Genomic DNA, 16,357 nt, shown 5'->3' on the forward strand with positions numbered 1-16,357 from the left:
GATTCGCTACAGATTTGCGCTGGCTGAACCAGTAATGATCTCCAACAATTCATATGAATATTCTCACATGCAAGGCATTATTCGTCATTTCCGTTAAGCCTCAGCTGGTGCTTTAAATGTTTCGGATCCCACATGTCAGTGAGCCATCCATCAGCAAAAGCGAAAAAGACGAGCCACCCAAGAGTAACCAGAAGCAGTCGTCAAAGGGCCAAAGTCCCCTGCTCCCCGCCCGGCGCCCGCGGCCCGCCGCTCAAACCCCTAAACCCTAGCCGCACCAGCGCCCTATTCCCTCCTTCGGCGGCTCCGGCAGCGAGCGGTCACTAGCAACCAGCATCGTACGGCGAAGAAGCGCCGTTTACACCCATCTGGCGGAGATGCCGCTGGGGCAGCGTCCGGGGGACAAGAGTGACGCCCGCTACTGCGGGGTGGAGGTGCTCGACTTCCCTGCCGGCGAGGACCTCCCCGCCGTTCTCAACCACTCCCTCGCCTCCGCCTTCGACTTCATCCTCGTCCCTCTGGTGGGCACACTACCGCTCTTTTGCCGTCGTATGCCTTCTTCAACGTCCCCCCCTCGCCTCTGAGATGCCCTGCTCTGCTGCGCGCCGCAGGTTGACCCCAACTACCGGCCGGCGCCCGGCTCCGTTCTGCCCGTGTCGGCGTCGGACCTCATCCTTGGCCCGGCCCAGTGGAGCAACCACGTCGTCGGGAAGATCAGCGAGTGGATTGATTTGGACTCTGAGGACGAGCGGCTCCGCCTTGACTCCGAGCTCACGCTGAAGCAGGAGATTGCGTGGGCGTCTCACGTCTCGTTGCAGGTCCACTCGTCTCGTTTCACCGTTCGTTATCCATTCACCCGTTAGTTTGGAACCAACCAATGGTTGTTTCAAATTTGAAGACTTAATTGGGCAATACATTGCCTTCAGGATTTGAAAAACAACTGTATAATGAGGACACAACTCCTAATTTTGCCAGGAGCCGGTAACTGGCTGCTGGTTGGTTCACGTTAGCTTTCACTCTTAACATTTTTCATCTTCCAAGAGCATTCAATTGACAATTGTATTCTGTTATGAGTAATAACAGCATTCAATTGACATAGCATAATAATTCTTTCCGGCATTTTGTGTGTGTTAAACTGCGAACCATCTCAGTTTTTCACCATCCCGCAAGCTCTAGATTCTAGAAACAAGGGCATTTCCATTCCAATACAAAATCTTAGGATTTTGATGGTGGCTGAAAATATTAGGATTTTGAATTTTGGTGCATGTCCTTGCAGGCATGTGTTCTTCCTGCCCCCAGGAGATCTTTTTGTGGCAATTATGCCAGAGTCGTGAATCAAATTTTGCAAGGCCTGACCAATATGCATGTATTACCCTCCTTCTCCCACTCCTCATTCTGTCAGTTTTATCTGTGTTCTAGATATGCTTATACCTGAATGGTATTTTTTCTTCTGTTTTTTCTCAAGTTGTGGCTCAGGTTGCCTCTGGAGAAGTCCGAGCCTATGGATGATGATCTTGATAAAATAAAGAATAACAGCCACACGGTATTTTTTTTTGACAATTGAGTGTGCCTGGAACATGATATAAAAGTATTTTAGCATTATACACAATGCACATGTTTATGTGTTTTCTTTAGTTACAGAGTGAAATTGTAGACTCATGGGAATTATGGAATTCATTCAGATTGCTATGTGACCATAGTAGCCAACTATGTGTGGCACTTGATATTTTGTAAGTGTCATACCTGCCCATACCAGTACTTTTGCAGCTATTTATTATTTTAATCTATAATGCAATAGTATTGGTGTTCACAAAGATTCATTCTTCTATCAGGAGCACTCTGCCATCAATAAACTCATTAGCAAGGTGGTTTGGAGAGCCTGTAAGGGCTGCTATTCTGCAAACCGAGGTAATCACACAAATTTTTTGATCTAAAAATTCATGTTTATGTGTCAGCCAATGATAACTCAGGTCACCGCTTGTTTTTTTGCCTCACAGGCTTTTCTTACAAATGCAAAAGGATATCCTTGTTTATCAAAGCGCCATCAGAGTCTGCTAACTGGATTTTTTAAACATTCTGTTCAGGTTTGTTATTTTTATTGCTTTTATGCTTACGCTTAGTCAACCTTTGTATTTTCATATCTTCAGAGTCAATGATCCAATGTTGTATGCTTCTTTTAACTTGTTTTTTTAATATATATTCAATTTTGTGCTTCAATTGAGGTAATTGTGGTGGGCATTGTTCTTGAGTTCTTTTTTGTCCTATTTAGGTGATAATATCTGGAAGATCAAATCACAATGTTTTCCCAGTATCTGAAGGAGTGCTCTCAGGTGACGAGAGCTACGCAGAAGGTTAGTTATGCATACTGTGTGGCACATTATTCTGTGGTGCGCTTTAACCACACATGATTGTTCTTAAACAGAATGGTTCATATTGGAACCACCAAATATAGGCCTTCCCCGCCTTTAGAATTTTGTATTGACCTCTGCCTCTCATTTGAGTAGTAAAGTTTGGGCTCTAAACCCTAATTGACAATTGATTATCATTCATAAAGTCATAAAATTATTTCAAATATAAATCTAGAGATGCATCTTCTCTACACCGAACATGCATATAATTTAAGTATTTAACTAACTGTTATTCAAAATTTGTAAACTTTGACCCTTGAAGGGCAAGCCCGTTGTAGTTGTGAGAGCTATTCACTTGAGTCACCAGGTCGCGGGTTCAAAGTAGCCTCTCTGTATTTATGGGCGGAAGGCTCGACTTGGCTTATCCCTTCCTCAGATCCCACTCATGTGGGAGCCTTTGCCATTGGGTCAGCCCCCCTTTGTTTTTTTGACTTTTCAAAACAAATATGTCAGACATTGATGGATGGAAATAGTTCATTGCCCACGTTACACCCTTCCCCAGACCCCCCTAACGTGGGAGCCTCCGGCACTAGGTTTGCCCCTCCTTTTGACTTTTCAAAACAAATACGGCATATATTGATGAATGGATATAGTTCACTGCACACATTACACTTCAGTATTTTTAATACTCCTGTCAACTCGGAAAAAACAAGATTTCTTAACTTCAAATGTTTAAACCTCTAAGCTCCACTTCATCATGATAGCAACATGAGCATTTCTATGACTATACTGTCCTATGTGTTAGCTAATCATTTGATTCTTGGTCTCACTCAGTGTTTACAAGTCGTCCGACTAATCGCGATTAATCGCGATTAGTCGGGCTGGTCGCCTGGAAGTGGGCGATTAGGAAGACGACGCGATTAGGGTTTCTAGTCGTCCTAGTCGTCGACCTGGGCGATTAGTCGTCTGGTCGAGCACTGTCTGGTCGTTTTTGGTCGTTGCAGTTTTGGACTTTTGGTACTGGGCTTCCCTCTGGTTTTTGGCCCATCTACAGTAGCCGCCCCTTCAAAAACCCTCCCAGCCGCCAGGACCCTTCCAGCCGCCAGTACATTTCCCAGCCGCCAGAAAACCCTACTCCTCTCCTCTCATCTGTCCTTGCCGACGTCTCTGCTCCAGCGGTCCAGCCTCCAAGTGCTCCAGCCGTCCAGCGGCGTCAGTGCTCTAGGTAGCAGCCAGCAGATAATTTTGTTTGGATGCTGATCTGCTCTAGGTAGCAGCCAGCAGGTAATGCAGACTATGCAGTACTTTTTAGTTTTTACTGAATTACTGCAAGTAATTATGCCAATATTACTTTCAGTTTGGACTTTGGATGGATTCAGTTTTACACTTTTACTGAATTACTGCTAGTATGCTACTAATTATGCCTATATTATTGCAGAAATGCAGTGTTTATATAGTTAATATATAGTTATATACATATACATATGTCCTTAAATCTATAGGACGACTAACGGACGACCAGAGGTCGACCAGGACCGATTAGGTCGACTAATCGTCGCCCTAATCGCGATTAGTCGCCTGGTCGCCCCTCTCACTCGACCAGCTGGTCGCCCGACTTGTAAACATTGGTCTCACTGTAAACTTACATTTCTTAGCATGACTCAGTAGTTGACTTAATTGTTAACTACCATTGAAACAAACTGTTCTTTACTTCTTTTTAGATTCCAACTTGCTAGGGACTAAAAGGATTTGTTGTTGTTGTTTTAGATTCCCGTGTTCGACATGCATTAACTCCTTACCTTGAATACATTGCGTACCTATATCGGAAGATGGATCCGCTTCCTGAGCAGGAACGCATTGAGGTATTCATTCTAGCAGACACGTCGTGGCCCAGAATTTAGTTGCTTGACTGGGATATTCATTGACTTTGTGTTATTTATTTGATTCAGATTAATTACAGGGACTTTTTGCAGTCTCCTCTGCAGGTAATTCCTGTTGTATTTGCCCTTGATTCTATAGTAGGGCAGACTTAGTGCCGGAAGCTCCCACATGGGTGGGGTCTGGGGAAGGGATAAACCAAGGCAAGTTTCCCCCCACAAATGCGGAGAGGCTGCTTTAAACCAGTGACCTGGTGACTGAGTGTAAGAACTCTCACCACTGCATCAGACCTGCCCTTCCCATTGATTCTATAGTAAGGACAGATCCAATGTTGGTGGCTCCCACATGATTTGGATCTAGGTAAAGAATAACTGAGGCAAGCCTAACCCCTGCATTTTTGCAGAGAGGTTGCATCGAACCTAGGACCTTTGGCTCCGGTGGAAAGGTTTCTCACCACTGCACCAAGCCAGTCCCTCCCATTGATTCTATAGTACCTAAAACTAATTCTTTCTTGGGTCATGAGCTAGGTTATTTATATTACCCCCAAAACCATTATCAGTTGTTTCAGTATCGGTGAGTCCACAGGAATTTCACAAAAGTCAGCTATTTTAGTCACACATGTAAAAGTGCATTTTTGGTCGTTCAGATTTCATTTTTATGCCTCCATAATATAACGAGCCAAGTCCATAGCCTAGCATCTCGAATGTCTAGAGGATGTCCAGGTTGGACTTATATTCAGCGAGCTTTTTCAAAATTTACTTTTGCTGACCGAGTGACCGGTAGGCCTCACTACTTCAAGGAAGAGAAATGAAGTTATGGATGTTTGGAATTTGAACCCATGATCTCACCATTTTGCTGCTACAGCCTTTTAAATAGGTTAAACACATTCGTAGGCTAAGGCAGATGATGCCCACTTCATTCTAATTCAAACAATCTTTCTGGGAAGGATTTTTTTCCTAGTTCACAGGGTATTCACTTATTCCGCTGACAACCTGACACCCCTGAGTTTTTTTTCCTTCCAAGCTAGTACAGAAATACTTTGCCCTCCATTACTCTTCGTATACTCATGACCATGACTTTCCTTCTGGTACAGCCTCTAATGGACAATTTGGAAGCTCAAACTTATGAGACATTTGAGAAGGATGTTGTGAAGTACACTCAGGTTACTGCTATATGACGTGAATATGCCTTTTGTTTTATATATTATACCTTGTGAAGTAGCTCCTTTTTTCACATTTATTTGAATAATATGAATGTAAAAATTTAAAATCTGAATTGAACTTCTTAACTATTTCCACCATGATTTCATTAAGCATCACATTATATGGCTGTTCTTGAAATTTTAGTTTCCTTGAAGGAGCTGATGATCCTCATTTGGCAAAAGAAAACACATATTGTATGAACAGAATGCTATGCCTTTTCCCTGTGACTTCATATTTGCTTATTATTAAGTCCAGTACCTGTGTTTGTTGATTCTTTGTTTTACATCTTGTGAGCAGTATCGAAGAGCAGTTGCTAAGGCCTTGGTTGATAGGGTTGCTGATGATGCAGTCTCCACAACTAGGACGGTAGGATTAGGCCTTAAACTTTAATGTGTCTTTCCACCTAAATTTGATGCATGCAAACCTTATTTTCTGTAAAACTTTAGAATAGCGAAAAAATCTAGGAAATGAAGTAATGGTGTAACTCTAAATAAGATTAGAGGCTTTATTTTCTGCTGATGTGACAGAAAATTAAATATTGTTTTTCCTATATGTTTCTAGATCATTGCCAGTTGAACAACTCTTTTTTTGCCTTTTAATTTCCTGCATCCCGTAAATAAATCTACTCACTGGCTCACTGGCTTCATTCCAAATTCTGTTTTTTTTCCTTGAGTCTAATTATGTATTCACTATTCAACAAACAAAGGTGCTGATGGTTGTGGGAGCAGGACGGGGACCTCTAGTACGAGCTTCATTGCAGGTCAGCATCACTTCTCTCGAAGCTTATGAGCTTCAAAGAAAAGAGGATCTTGCTTAATTAGCTGTCATGATAGTACAACTGTAACACAAGCTATTTTTTAAAATCTCTCTCTCTCTCTTCAGTGGATCTAAATAAAACTTTGACATTGCAGGCCGCTGAAGAAACTGGTCGCAAATTAAAAGTATATGCTGTTGAAAAAAATCCTAACGCTGTTATTACTCTTCATGTAAGTTATTGAGTGGCTGTTCTGTCTCATATTTCTTCAATCATGCATGTCCATTAGTTTGGTACTGAATTACTAAAGTTTGGCAATGCAATGATTGCTGATACAATCATTTACTTGTTCTTTTACTATCTACTGCTGACATCTTGTACCATATAAGTGTTGACAAATATTTTGATTTGGTCTATTTTGGGTGATGAAACAGAGTTTGATCAAATTGGAGGGTTGGGAAAGCCTGGTTACTGTAATTTCTAGTGACATGCGGTGTTGGGACGCCCCTGAAAAGGCAGATGTTTTGGTACGGTGATATTTCTTTCTTGGAAATGGTCATGCTATACCTTTCCAACCTGTTAGATTTTAAAAACCTCTTACAAACCTATATGAATCAGGTCAGTGAATTGCTTGGGTCCTTTGGTGACAATGAACTATCTCCTGAGTGTCTTGATGGTGCTCAGAGATTCTTGAAGCCTGATGGGATTTCCATTCCTTCATCGTACTGAACCTTTTCTTATACATATATTTCCTTAATTCCTGATGTCAAAAATATGTTAAATAATATCATTTGATTGTTTGCTTATGTTTCTTTGTAGATACACCAGCTTCATCCAACCAATAACAGCATCAAAATTGCACAACGATGTAGGTGTCTAAAAATACCAGCTATAGCTTGTGACATTTCTGTATAAACCTGAGTGACTTGATTTCTGCAGATCAAAGCACACAAAGACATTGCACATTTTGAAACCGCATATGTTGTCAAACTACACCGCATAGCGACACTTGCACCTCCACAACAGGTGAGAGATCAGACCGCCGTGTGTGTTTCATCGGTTCAGATCATATCACAGTTTTACACACTGCCATATTCCATTCGCTATTTGTGACATGAAATTTGGTGATCACCTTACTTGTGTAGGTTTTTACTTTCACCCATCCAAATTTCTCACCAAATGCTAGCAACCAAAGGTACACCAAGTTGCAATTTGAAATGCTGCCAGATATGGGTTCATGCCTTGTGCATGGTATGCAACCATACTCTACTTGCAATTTATTATTCATATTGTTTATTACCATAGATAAATAAGTTGTCCCTCACACGACTATCCCGCATCAATTTGGCAGGATTTGCTGGTTATTTTGACTCTGTACTTTATAAAGATGTTCATCTTGGAATCGAGCCAAACACAGCTACACCAAACATGTTTAGCTGGTAACCTGCAACCTGATCTTTACAAAAGCTGGAAATAGAATCTCTCAAACCTCGACATCAATAACTGTATCTTCATGCCGTAACACTGTCAGGTTCCCCATCTTCTTCCCATTGAGAAAACCCATCTATGTGCCGGAAGGGTCTCCTATAGAAGTGCACTTCTGGCGGTGCTGTGCCCCCACAAAGGTAAGCATATGTCATGGCCTGTCGATTATGGGATGCTAGAGTTTCTTCTACCATCTCATCCTCATCTGCTGCAGGTGTGGTACGAGTGGGCTGTGACTACACCGACCCTGTCGCCGATCCACAACAGCAATGGCCGGTCCTATTGGGTTGGTCTATAGTAACTAGTAAGGCAATCAAGATGGTCGCTTTGTGTTGTAACAGAGAAGAAAAAAAAACAGAGAGATGATAGGGTCCACCGGTCCAGTTCTATTTGAGCCGGGTGCTACTGGTTTCTGCCTGGAGGAGCAGATCAAAGGATCTGTAACGCGTTGCTATCTGAAAGGTGCTTGACCTCCAACGTTGCCTACTCGATTTTGATAGTTGTAGCAGTAAAATTTCTTGTCTTGCAAATGTTTCTTGTTTCGTCAAATATCCTTTTCCTCCATTTATCTCTCTTGTGAAACTCAACCTATGTTGTGTCAACATAGCAAGTCTAGCCGACTAGCCTTGGCAGAGGATGGTTGTGTTAAGCTTACACATGTTCAAATGGGTCGGCCCGTCAGTGGGCCCGTGACCCGGCATGGTTGTGGCCTAGCACGAGCACGGCTTGGCCCGACTAGAAATGAAGCCTAGAAGTGTGTCAGGCTTCAAATGGGTCGGCCCGTCAGTGGGCTTGTGACCTAGCATGGTTGTGGCCTAGCACGAGCACGGCTTGGCCCGGCTAGAAGTGAAGCCTAGAAGTGTGCCAGGCTCGATCTGGTAGCTGTCCTGGTCTTGGGCCGACCGTCTAGCCCACGGTGCAGGCATGGGCTCGGCTCGGTTGAAGGGTAGGCACGATAACGATCTGTTTAAGGGGTTGGTTTTGTAAAATTAAGTTTGTTTTTTAGCTACAATATGTAACATTCAGTTTGTTTTTAGCTATAATACTGATGATTCTGTTATTATATGAGAGGATTGTGATATATGTTTATATGTATATGAAATTCTTTGTCTAAGTATGTATCTGAAACTATAAATATAATTAATTGGATCTAAAATAAATTTGAATATTGCTTTTTAAATTCTGAATTTTGGAGTGTTTTTTGTTTATGGGTCCGGGCTCGACACGGCGCGACGGGTTCGTCGTGCCTCTAGCCCGGCACGGCCCGTGTAAGAATAACTGTTTTGGGCTTGGACATCGTTAGTCAGCCTACGGCCCGGCTCGACCCAGTATGATACTGAACTGTGACGGGCTTGGACTGGTATCCCTCGTGCCGGGCCTAGCTGTGTTACCGTGGATGGGATCTGTTTGTGATAGCCATTTATATTTCTTTTAAGTATCTCCGTAGTTCTGTACTGTGATGATTCAACTTCCGAGTATAAACCATTGGTTGCTTTGCAGGCATTTCAGGTCATTGTCCGCAACAAGAAGAGAGTAGGATATAACTATGAACTAAGCTTGAGATTTAGCGGTAGGCATCACATCATATCGCTCACTCAAGACCGTCTCCTCTTTTATTACTGTTATTACTGCCGTGTAACTCATGGTGGCGCTTATCAGGTGAATGGTTAATCAAAGAAGAAAACAAGAAGATCAAAGGGCATCTAGACATTCCCGAGTTTTCATTCGGCGAGATCGATGACTTGGAGGTAAAGCTGTCGTTATTCTCTACTGAGAGATATCAGTACCAACACAATACTGGAAGGCATGGCATATTGGCATGACATATTTCTTCTCTGCCTGTGGTTTCAGGTACAAGTAAGGCTCGGCGATGACAAGGGCCTCGCCTCTGATGATAGAACACGGATCTGCAAGGATCTCAAGTCCTTTTTGGCGCCGATCCAGGAGAAAATGCGCATGTTTGAAGAAGAGCTCAAAGGTAGATAGCGAGTATTAGCAAGAGTTCGCAGTGCTAGGCAAGTGACTTGGCAGTTGGCACCGCCGTGCTAGCTGTGATGTGTGTGTCGCAACGCTCTCAAAGCTGAGACTGTATGTGTACTGGTGTAATACACTTGTCAAGATGAGCACGTACGAACTGTTCTCTTGGTATCCCTCATTTTCAGCATGTGATAGTAAAAGGAATTCAAGATGTTTTTGCATGAATGGTATGGATATAGGCTCTGTTTGGCACAGCTTATTTTCAGCTTCTTCATAAATTTAAGCAAAAGTTCTGTCAGCTTCTGCAGCAGCTTATCAGTTCAGCTGCTTCTCAGAATACACTAAGCAGCCAACAAGCAGAAGCTGCTGTTCACCAGCTTCTCTAATAAGCTGTTTTTTCAACAAGCAGCAGCTATGCCAAACAGGGCCATATTTTGATTTATTTGGAGCTCAGTACGCTGACGCCTGAATCAACAGCAAAACCTTTGTCCCCACACAAACAACAGGATAGTTAGTCTCCGCCAGAACAGGCCAACCATTTCATCACCTCCATTTTTCTCGCACAGAGATGAGGATCCATGCATGCATGCACCAATGCACATGCCCGCATGTTCCAAATCTTGGCATTTTTGCCTGATGCTTTTTTTTGTATCATGATCCGCAGTGAAAGAGTTCTAGCTACTATATATGATTCATTTTCAGATGAAAATGCAACAAAAAAAGATGGTCATTCATCTGTTTTATGTATTATTAAATTTATAATTGCCTCTAAATCACGACATCTGTTTATATAAAAAAATTTGATTCTGTTCTATAATTTCTGTGTATCATAAGAGCAAAACTGTTGCCTACACAAACTGGAGATTTCGGTTGAAATTCCTGTACAATTTTCTGCATATCTACATCTACAACAGTGGGTGTGCTTGAGTGACCTCTTCATGTGAGGAACACAGAAAAAGATACAAGTGCATGCCTATCGGTTGCAGAAACAACAATTTAGTCTAGGAGAGGATCCTACCATCAATATTTTGGATCAGCATATACATAAAAACTGGCAGCTACTATCAGGTAGCAGAGAATTAACATCAGCCCTTTGAAACAATTCGAAGTCCCAACCTATATTGTTAACAAGAAAATTTAAACAAACAAGTCTTGCAAGAGTGGAACACTGTTCCTCAAATGTGTTATATATTATTTCAGTAAGAGGCTGGTGGTTTAAAACAGATGGGAATTCAAGTCCATTGGCTGTCCCATCATCCATCCTGCCACAACACTAAGTATCTAAAAAACCAAGATGATTAGGTCCTTTATGAGCAGCACTTGAGAACTAATAGGAGTGTTAAATAGGACTGGGAGCATGGCCAGAAAAAAAGTAAAGCGTTTAGCTTCTAATTTCAGCTTATTTTGGCCTAAATTTTTTAGCTTACTTTAGCCCAATCTGTCGCTTGGCCTCAAGTTTCAACTTATTTTGGTCATAAACAGCTTAGAAGCTGTACCAAAAGAACACAAACCCTTCCTACTATATATACAAAAAATACAAAAACAAGCGGTGGTGCCCAGGACACTGAATTTATGACATTATCAGAACTATATAGATCATATCATAATTAATAATACTTGAGTTTAGAGGTCGATCGTGTTGCAAGAAAGTGTTCACAACACGCAGACAGAAACATGAAATTTGGATTGCTCTTATACAAGGAAAAAAAACGCCACTGGTATGTGATAGTCATCGTAATACAACAGCTACGGTCATCTTCAAAATAGTTTTATTGCTTATTGGATGGCTTTCCCTTTCCTGTGCTGCTCTCGTTTCTCTTCTTGGCGAACCCAGTTACAGCTTTCTTCGCCTTTGCCCATTGCTTTTGCGACTCCGTGTTTCTCATGAAAGGGCAAACTTCACTAATGGTGATCTTCGGGACCACCCGCACCTTCTGCGGCTTATTGCTCTCCTTAGGCTCGCCACCAATGGCATGGTCTGTCGACTCATCTGCAGTGCTGGTAGACAGCGTTCCCACGGAACTCAAGAGTTGTGCTGTAGCTTCCGAGGATTTCGAAGACCTCTCGCTCCCAGCAACATTTGAAAACACTGCTGGTGCTGGATTGTTGTTAGGCAACACCTGCGATATGCTGAAAGATGCGCTCCCCGTGCCCCCTACCAGATCTCTCCAGGCTGATTTCTGAATCCATGAATAACCTCTTTTCGGTTCAATAGAACCAGTGTTTTGTGCACTTCCAGTTTTGATAGAAGAACTTGCTAGAGCCGTAATGCCTTGAGGATCTGCAGAGCTTTTGTCTTTTGGGAGTGCCGAAGAGAACTCATATGTTCTTTTTCCTTTCAAATCCAGAGACTTCTGTTCATTTTGGCTGGCTTCTGATTTTGCAGGCAAAGTCTTGCCTGCGGTTCTAGTGTCTAGAGTAACTGAAACATGTTGTTCTCCATTCCTTTTTATAGGTTCAGATGAGGCTTCAGATTTCTGCCTCTTCTTTGGCAGGGAAGTCTCTTCAATCCTTGGACGCTTTTGTAACTGTGAGTCCTGCATATAAATGAAATATGATGATCATGCTTACACATATAATTGCTCATAGATTTAAAAACCATGTGCAAATTGCTCAATAAGTATTTAAAATATGGTTACCTTATTCACTTCCTGCTTTATGTTCTCTCGAACTGCTGGCTTATTGGACTTGCGGGGAGCAATGTTAATCACAAGGTCATCATCTAAATCTTCATCTGAAGACTCTTCCGTTTCTTCCATTTGCAAGTCATCCAAGTCCTCTGGAGCATCTTCCGTCTCTTCAATTTGCATGCCATTCACAGTATTGGAGGGTTCAATGGTATCAGTACGGTCATCACATTTCTCCATTGCACCTGAATCAAAATGTTCATTTTCCTTCTCAAAAAGCTTGTTCATCACAGAATTCATAATGTTACGTTCCTTCTCATATGCAGCAGCATTGAGAACAGAAGCATATTCATTATTAGCTTCCTCAGGAGGTCCACAGTGCTCCTCACAGTCACAGAAATGAATTGGATAAGAAGGAACTTCAATATGTCGGAAACTGTATTTATGTTTTCCTGTGCCTTTCAGTGGCAAAGCTTTCACCTGTAAAAGCATATAACTGATTAAAGAGAATTCATGTCTAATTCTTTTTGGCATACTAAATAACCATTTAAATAGAAAAAATGCATGCCATCCACTTTGATCTATGTATTACAAAATGCAATCATAACATTTATTTAGATTTAGGCAACTAATACTTTTTGTTAATATCTTTGTCTCAGTCCTGGTGCAAAGATTTATTCGGTTTTTAAGAAATACCCACTCTTATAAGTTAGACCTGCCTATATTTTAACACATTTTAATAAGGAAAAGAACAGTGCTAGAGAGCCAGTTCACACACTACGAAATGATACAGGTACGATGACCTGATGTTAATGTGAAATTGCAAACATGACTGCATGTGTAACCTAAAATTTGTGCTTTTTCCCTTTTTGGAAGAGGGTATAACTAGAGGCACTAATCGAGTACTCAACAATCAAATGTGATATAGAAAACTCCGTGCAATTGAGCAATTCAAAAATCAAGCCATATTGAGGAACACTATACAAATCGATAGTCTAAGGCCTTGTTTGGAACCTCTAAGAACTAATAGTTAGCTATTAAAAATTTGTTGTTGGGTTCCAAACATCATCAGCTAATACCATAGCTAATTGTTAGCTACCTCACAATTAACAATTAGTTCATTAGCAGGCTCAACCCAGCTAATAATTTATTGGATGACTAACTATTAGCTCTATGGGTTCCAAACAGGGCCTAACACTCCTATTTAATTCCATGTACTGACTAAGGTCCTGTATGAAACAATACAGTTTAGGGGGTGTTTGGTTAGAGGGACTAAAGATTAGTCTCTAGTTTTTAGTCTCATTTAGTCCCTTTTTTGCCAAACACTAGGACTAAAATATGGACTAAAATGATTTAGTCTTTAGTCCTTCACATATGTGCTAAAAGGGACTAAACCATATTAATTCCACATTTACCCCTCATTTAGTTCAATTGTACTAATAGCAGGAGAATGTTAAAGGTCACGTTAGTCTTCTTATGAGTCATTTAGTATATTCTTACTATTTTTAGCCCCTAGAACCAAACATGTTAGGGACTAAACTTTAGTCCCCTAACTAAACTTTAGTCCCTAGACTAAAGAAACCAAACATGGCCTTAATCAGTTTTTATTTTTTAGCTAGGAGAGGCCAGCTTCTTGGTTTTTAAGAAACTGAGAATCTAATTTCTATAAACTGAGGTATAAACTGGCAGGTTTGGAACTACCTCAATTTCTATAAACTGAGGTATAAACTGGCAGGTTTGGAACTACCTCAATTTCTATAAACCAGTTTCTTAAAAACCTAGCATTAGTGTATGACACAAAGAACTGCTCACCTTCCTCAGCTTTGGGAAGTAGATGTTAATCTTCAAGCCCTCCAAAGCAGCCTTATCCAGTTTCGGCTTCTGGTTCTCTGCATTATCTTTCAGCGCAGCCTCCTTTGACGCCGCTGCAGCCGCATCCTGCTCCCATTCTCGTTTAAGGCGAGTGAGGTAGTGCTCTTTGGCCTTCTCCAGCCTGAGCTTCCCTCCTTTCCATTTGCACCCATTATACTGCACACAAAATGCCATAAGCCTCAGACAGCCTCAGAGCAACAAACGGGTAGCAGACACCAAAACCTCCGACTATCTATTCTCTACTGAACTTGTCTGTTTTTTTTTTTGGATAAAGAAAACGCGCATTCATCTGAACACAGGAGCAGCCGAAATATAGAGAAAGGGAAGAGGGTAGTCGGGGTGGGTACGGTGGAAAAGAGCCTGGCGAGGGCCTTGTCGTTGGGGCAGTGGAAGTCGACATAGGCGAAGCTGCGCCCGTTTGTGCGCACGAACTCGACGCCGGCGACGCGCCCAGCGGAGGCGAACAGGGCCTCCAGGTCGGCCGCGCCCACGCTCTCCGCCAGCCCGCCCACGAAGATGCGCAGTAGGGCGCCCGCGCTGTTGCCTCCTCCTACATCTCCCTCTCCACCCGCCGCCGCCGCCGCCGCCGCCATGAGAAAAAGGGCTTCCTTGCGAGTTGTGGCAATGGCTGGACAAGAAAATAATTGGAAATTTGGCTGCGAGATTCGTGCGTCGGTTCTCCACGACAGGTGGCAGTGGGACCCACGATCTTCTTTTTTTAAGCAAAAATGGGACCCACGACATGAGGTAGAGATGACAATAGGTAAATATTCACCGGGTATTACTACCCCATACTCATACTCACGACACAAAAATAACCTCATTGAGTCACCCATATACACAGGTGGATATGGAGTTACCCACATACTACTCATGTGGGTATAGGTCACCGTACCCATAAAAAATAAACATTTAATTAAAATATTATATTATACAAATGACGGGTATGGGTGAAGGTAAAACGTTCTAATATCCGTTTACCCATTGGGTGAAGATTTTTACCCAATAACAGACCCACGGATAGAATATTTAGCTCACATACATACTTTAATGGAGTAAATACCCATCGGATATCGGGTCACAGATACCCATTGCTATCTCTAGTTGGAGGTCCGAGCTCCGAGCCTCGCCTCGTACTTTTTCTTCTCCATGTGGGCCTCACTTTGACCCACTAAGCCAGTAGTGGGCTGTACAGAGAAAGGCCCATTGGTAGGCCTCAGGCTGCGAGCAAACGCATTGGATGGTAAGTTACGAGCCCAAACGATCCTAAGAACAACTCTAAAAGGATGGTAAAAATTTCCTAAAAGTGTTTCCTTAACATACACATGTTTTCTTGCTATGAATCACATTTTTAGATTTTTGGTGAAAAATGAAAAGGTGTTAGCCTTCGGTATTGTCGTAAACGACCATTTATAGTTTTTTCGCTAGAAATACAGGTCGAGTGCCTATTGATCATTAGTGAGAGGCTCCTATTTCTTATCCACATGTGTTTTCTTGCCATAATCACATTCTTGTAGTTTTGGTAGAGACAATTTTTTGATAAAAACCTTAGATGTTAGCCTTTGGTATTTCCGAAAAATATCATTTATGGTATTTTTCAAAAAAAAATGTAGTTGATGACCTTTTTTGTGCAAAAAATATCGGCCACAGGCCTATCGATCTTCGACGAGAGGCTATTGCCATAACCCCACACATGTGTCCTTGCCATAAATCACATTCTTGGATTTCTTGTGGAGCCATTTTTTCTGGAAAAATTCTTAGACGTTAACATTCGGTATTACCATAAACGATCATTTATGTCAGTCTTTGGTAAAAAATGTGTGTCGTAGGCCCATCGATCTTCAACAAAGGGCTCATATTATTTATCCCATAGATGTTTCCTTGCCATAAATCGTATTCTTAGACTTTTCGTGTGGACCATTTTTGTGAAAAATCATAAGTGATAGCCTTCGATATTGCTAAAATGGTAGTTTATATCTCTTTTCAGCCAAAAATATCGGTCGTATGCACCTCAATTATCAATTAGAGGCTCCTATTCTTTAACATATTCATATTTTCTTATCATAAATCACATTATTGGACTTTTGTTGGATACAGTTTATTCATGAAAAATCCATATGTATTAACCTTCGATATTACTCAAAATGTCAGTTATGGCCTTTTCGCCAAAAATAATGGTCGTATGCTCATCGATCTTGGACGAGAGATTCGTATTCC

At 41.8% G+C, this 16,357-nt stretch overlaps 2 protein-coding genes across 4 annotated transcripts; one reads left to right on the top strand and one right to left on the bottom strand.

Moving 5' to 3' along the window:
• Positions 1–95: 95 nt before the first annotated feature.
• On the top strand, positions 96–9,900 carry LOC100383756 (Protein arginine N-methyltransferase 1.5). Of its 3 annotated transcripts, XR_004857607.1 has the most exons (25): positions 96–518; positions 609–815; positions 1,274–1,363; positions 1,463–1,540; positions 1,633–1,727; positions 1,830–1,905; positions 1,995–2,081; positions 2,267–2,348; positions 4,113–4,207; positions 4,295–4,330; positions 5,317–5,385; positions 5,723–5,791; positions 6,132–6,185; positions 6,337–6,411; positions 6,614–6,706; positions 6,798–6,901; positions 6,999–7,047; positions 7,119–7,205; positions 7,325–7,430; positions 7,531–7,618; positions 7,711–7,804; positions 7,879–8,126; positions 9,165–9,234; positions 9,324–9,412; positions 9,516–9,900. XR_004857607.1 is itself a non-coding variant. In XM_020551691.2 (22 exons), exons 1-22 carry the CDS (start codon positions 375–377, stop codon positions 7,960–7,962), a joined length of 1,962 nt encoding a protein of 653 aa, XP_020407280.1. In that variant the 5' UTR covers positions 96–374; the 3' UTR covers positions 7,963–8,194. The 3 variants fall into 3 exon arrangements, 2 of the variants coding, with proteins under 2 accessions (XP_020407280.1, NP_001349061.1); XM_020551691.2 differs by lacking the exons at positions 9,165–9,234; positions 9,324–9,412; positions 9,516–9,900 and having other exon boundaries at positions 7,879–8,194; NM_001362132.1 differs by lacking the exons at positions 9,165–9,234; positions 9,324–9,412; positions 9,516–9,900 and having other exon boundaries at positions 227–518; positions 1,639–1,727; positions 7,879–8,194.
• A 1,313-nt stretch (positions 9,901–11,213) lies between these two features.
• On the bottom strand, positions 11,214–14,754 carry LOC100273064 (RNA-binding (RRM/RBD/RNP motifs) family protein). The gene is made up of 4 exons (NM_001147513.1): positions 14,488–14,754; positions 14,081–14,296; positions 12,281–12,748; positions 11,214–12,178 (listed from the first exon to the last, which is right to left on the bottom strand). Exons 1-4 carry the CDS (start codon positions 14,731–14,733, stop codon positions 11,411–11,413), a joined length of 1,698 nt encoding a protein of 565 aa, NP_001140985.1. The 5' UTR covers positions 14,734–14,754; the 3' UTR covers positions 11,214–11,410.
• Between the last annotated feature and the right edge of the window lie 1,603 nt (positions 14,755–16,357).

The sequence above is a fragment of the Zea mays genome, chromosome 4, assembly GCF_902167145.1.
Source record: "Zea mays cultivar B73 chromosome 4, Zm-B73-REFERENCE-NAM-5.0, whole genome shotgun sequence".
Taxonomy (NCBI): Eukaryota; Viridiplantae; Streptophyta; class Magnoliopsida; order Poales; family Poaceae; genus Zea; species Zea mays.

Coding starts and splice junctions, on each gene's coding strand:
- LOC100383756 (XM_020551691.2), top strand. CDS start 375: ATGCCGCTGGGGCAGCGTCCGGGGGACAAGAGTGACGCCCGCTACTGC. Junction 1,906..1,994: donor CTGCTATTCTGCAAACCGAG/GTAATCACACAA, acceptor TTTGCCTCACAG/GCTTTTCTTACAAATGCAAA. Junction 7,805..7,878: donor GGTGCTGTGCCCCCACAAAG/GTAAGCATATGT, acceptor CATCTGCTGCAG/GTGTGGTACGAGTGGGCTGT.
- LOC100273064 (NM_001147513.1), bottom strand. CDS start 14,733: ATGGCGGCGGCGGCGGCGGCGGCGGGTGGAGAGGGAGATGTAGGAGGA. Junction 14,297..14,487: donor TCGCCAGGCTCTTTTCCACC/GTACCCACCCCG, acceptor TTTTGTGTGCAG/TATAATGGGTGCAAATGGAA. Junction 12,749..14,080: donor ACTTCCCAAAGCTGAGGAAG/GTGAGCAGTTCT, acceptor ATGCTTTTACAG/GTGAAAGCTTTGCCACTGAA.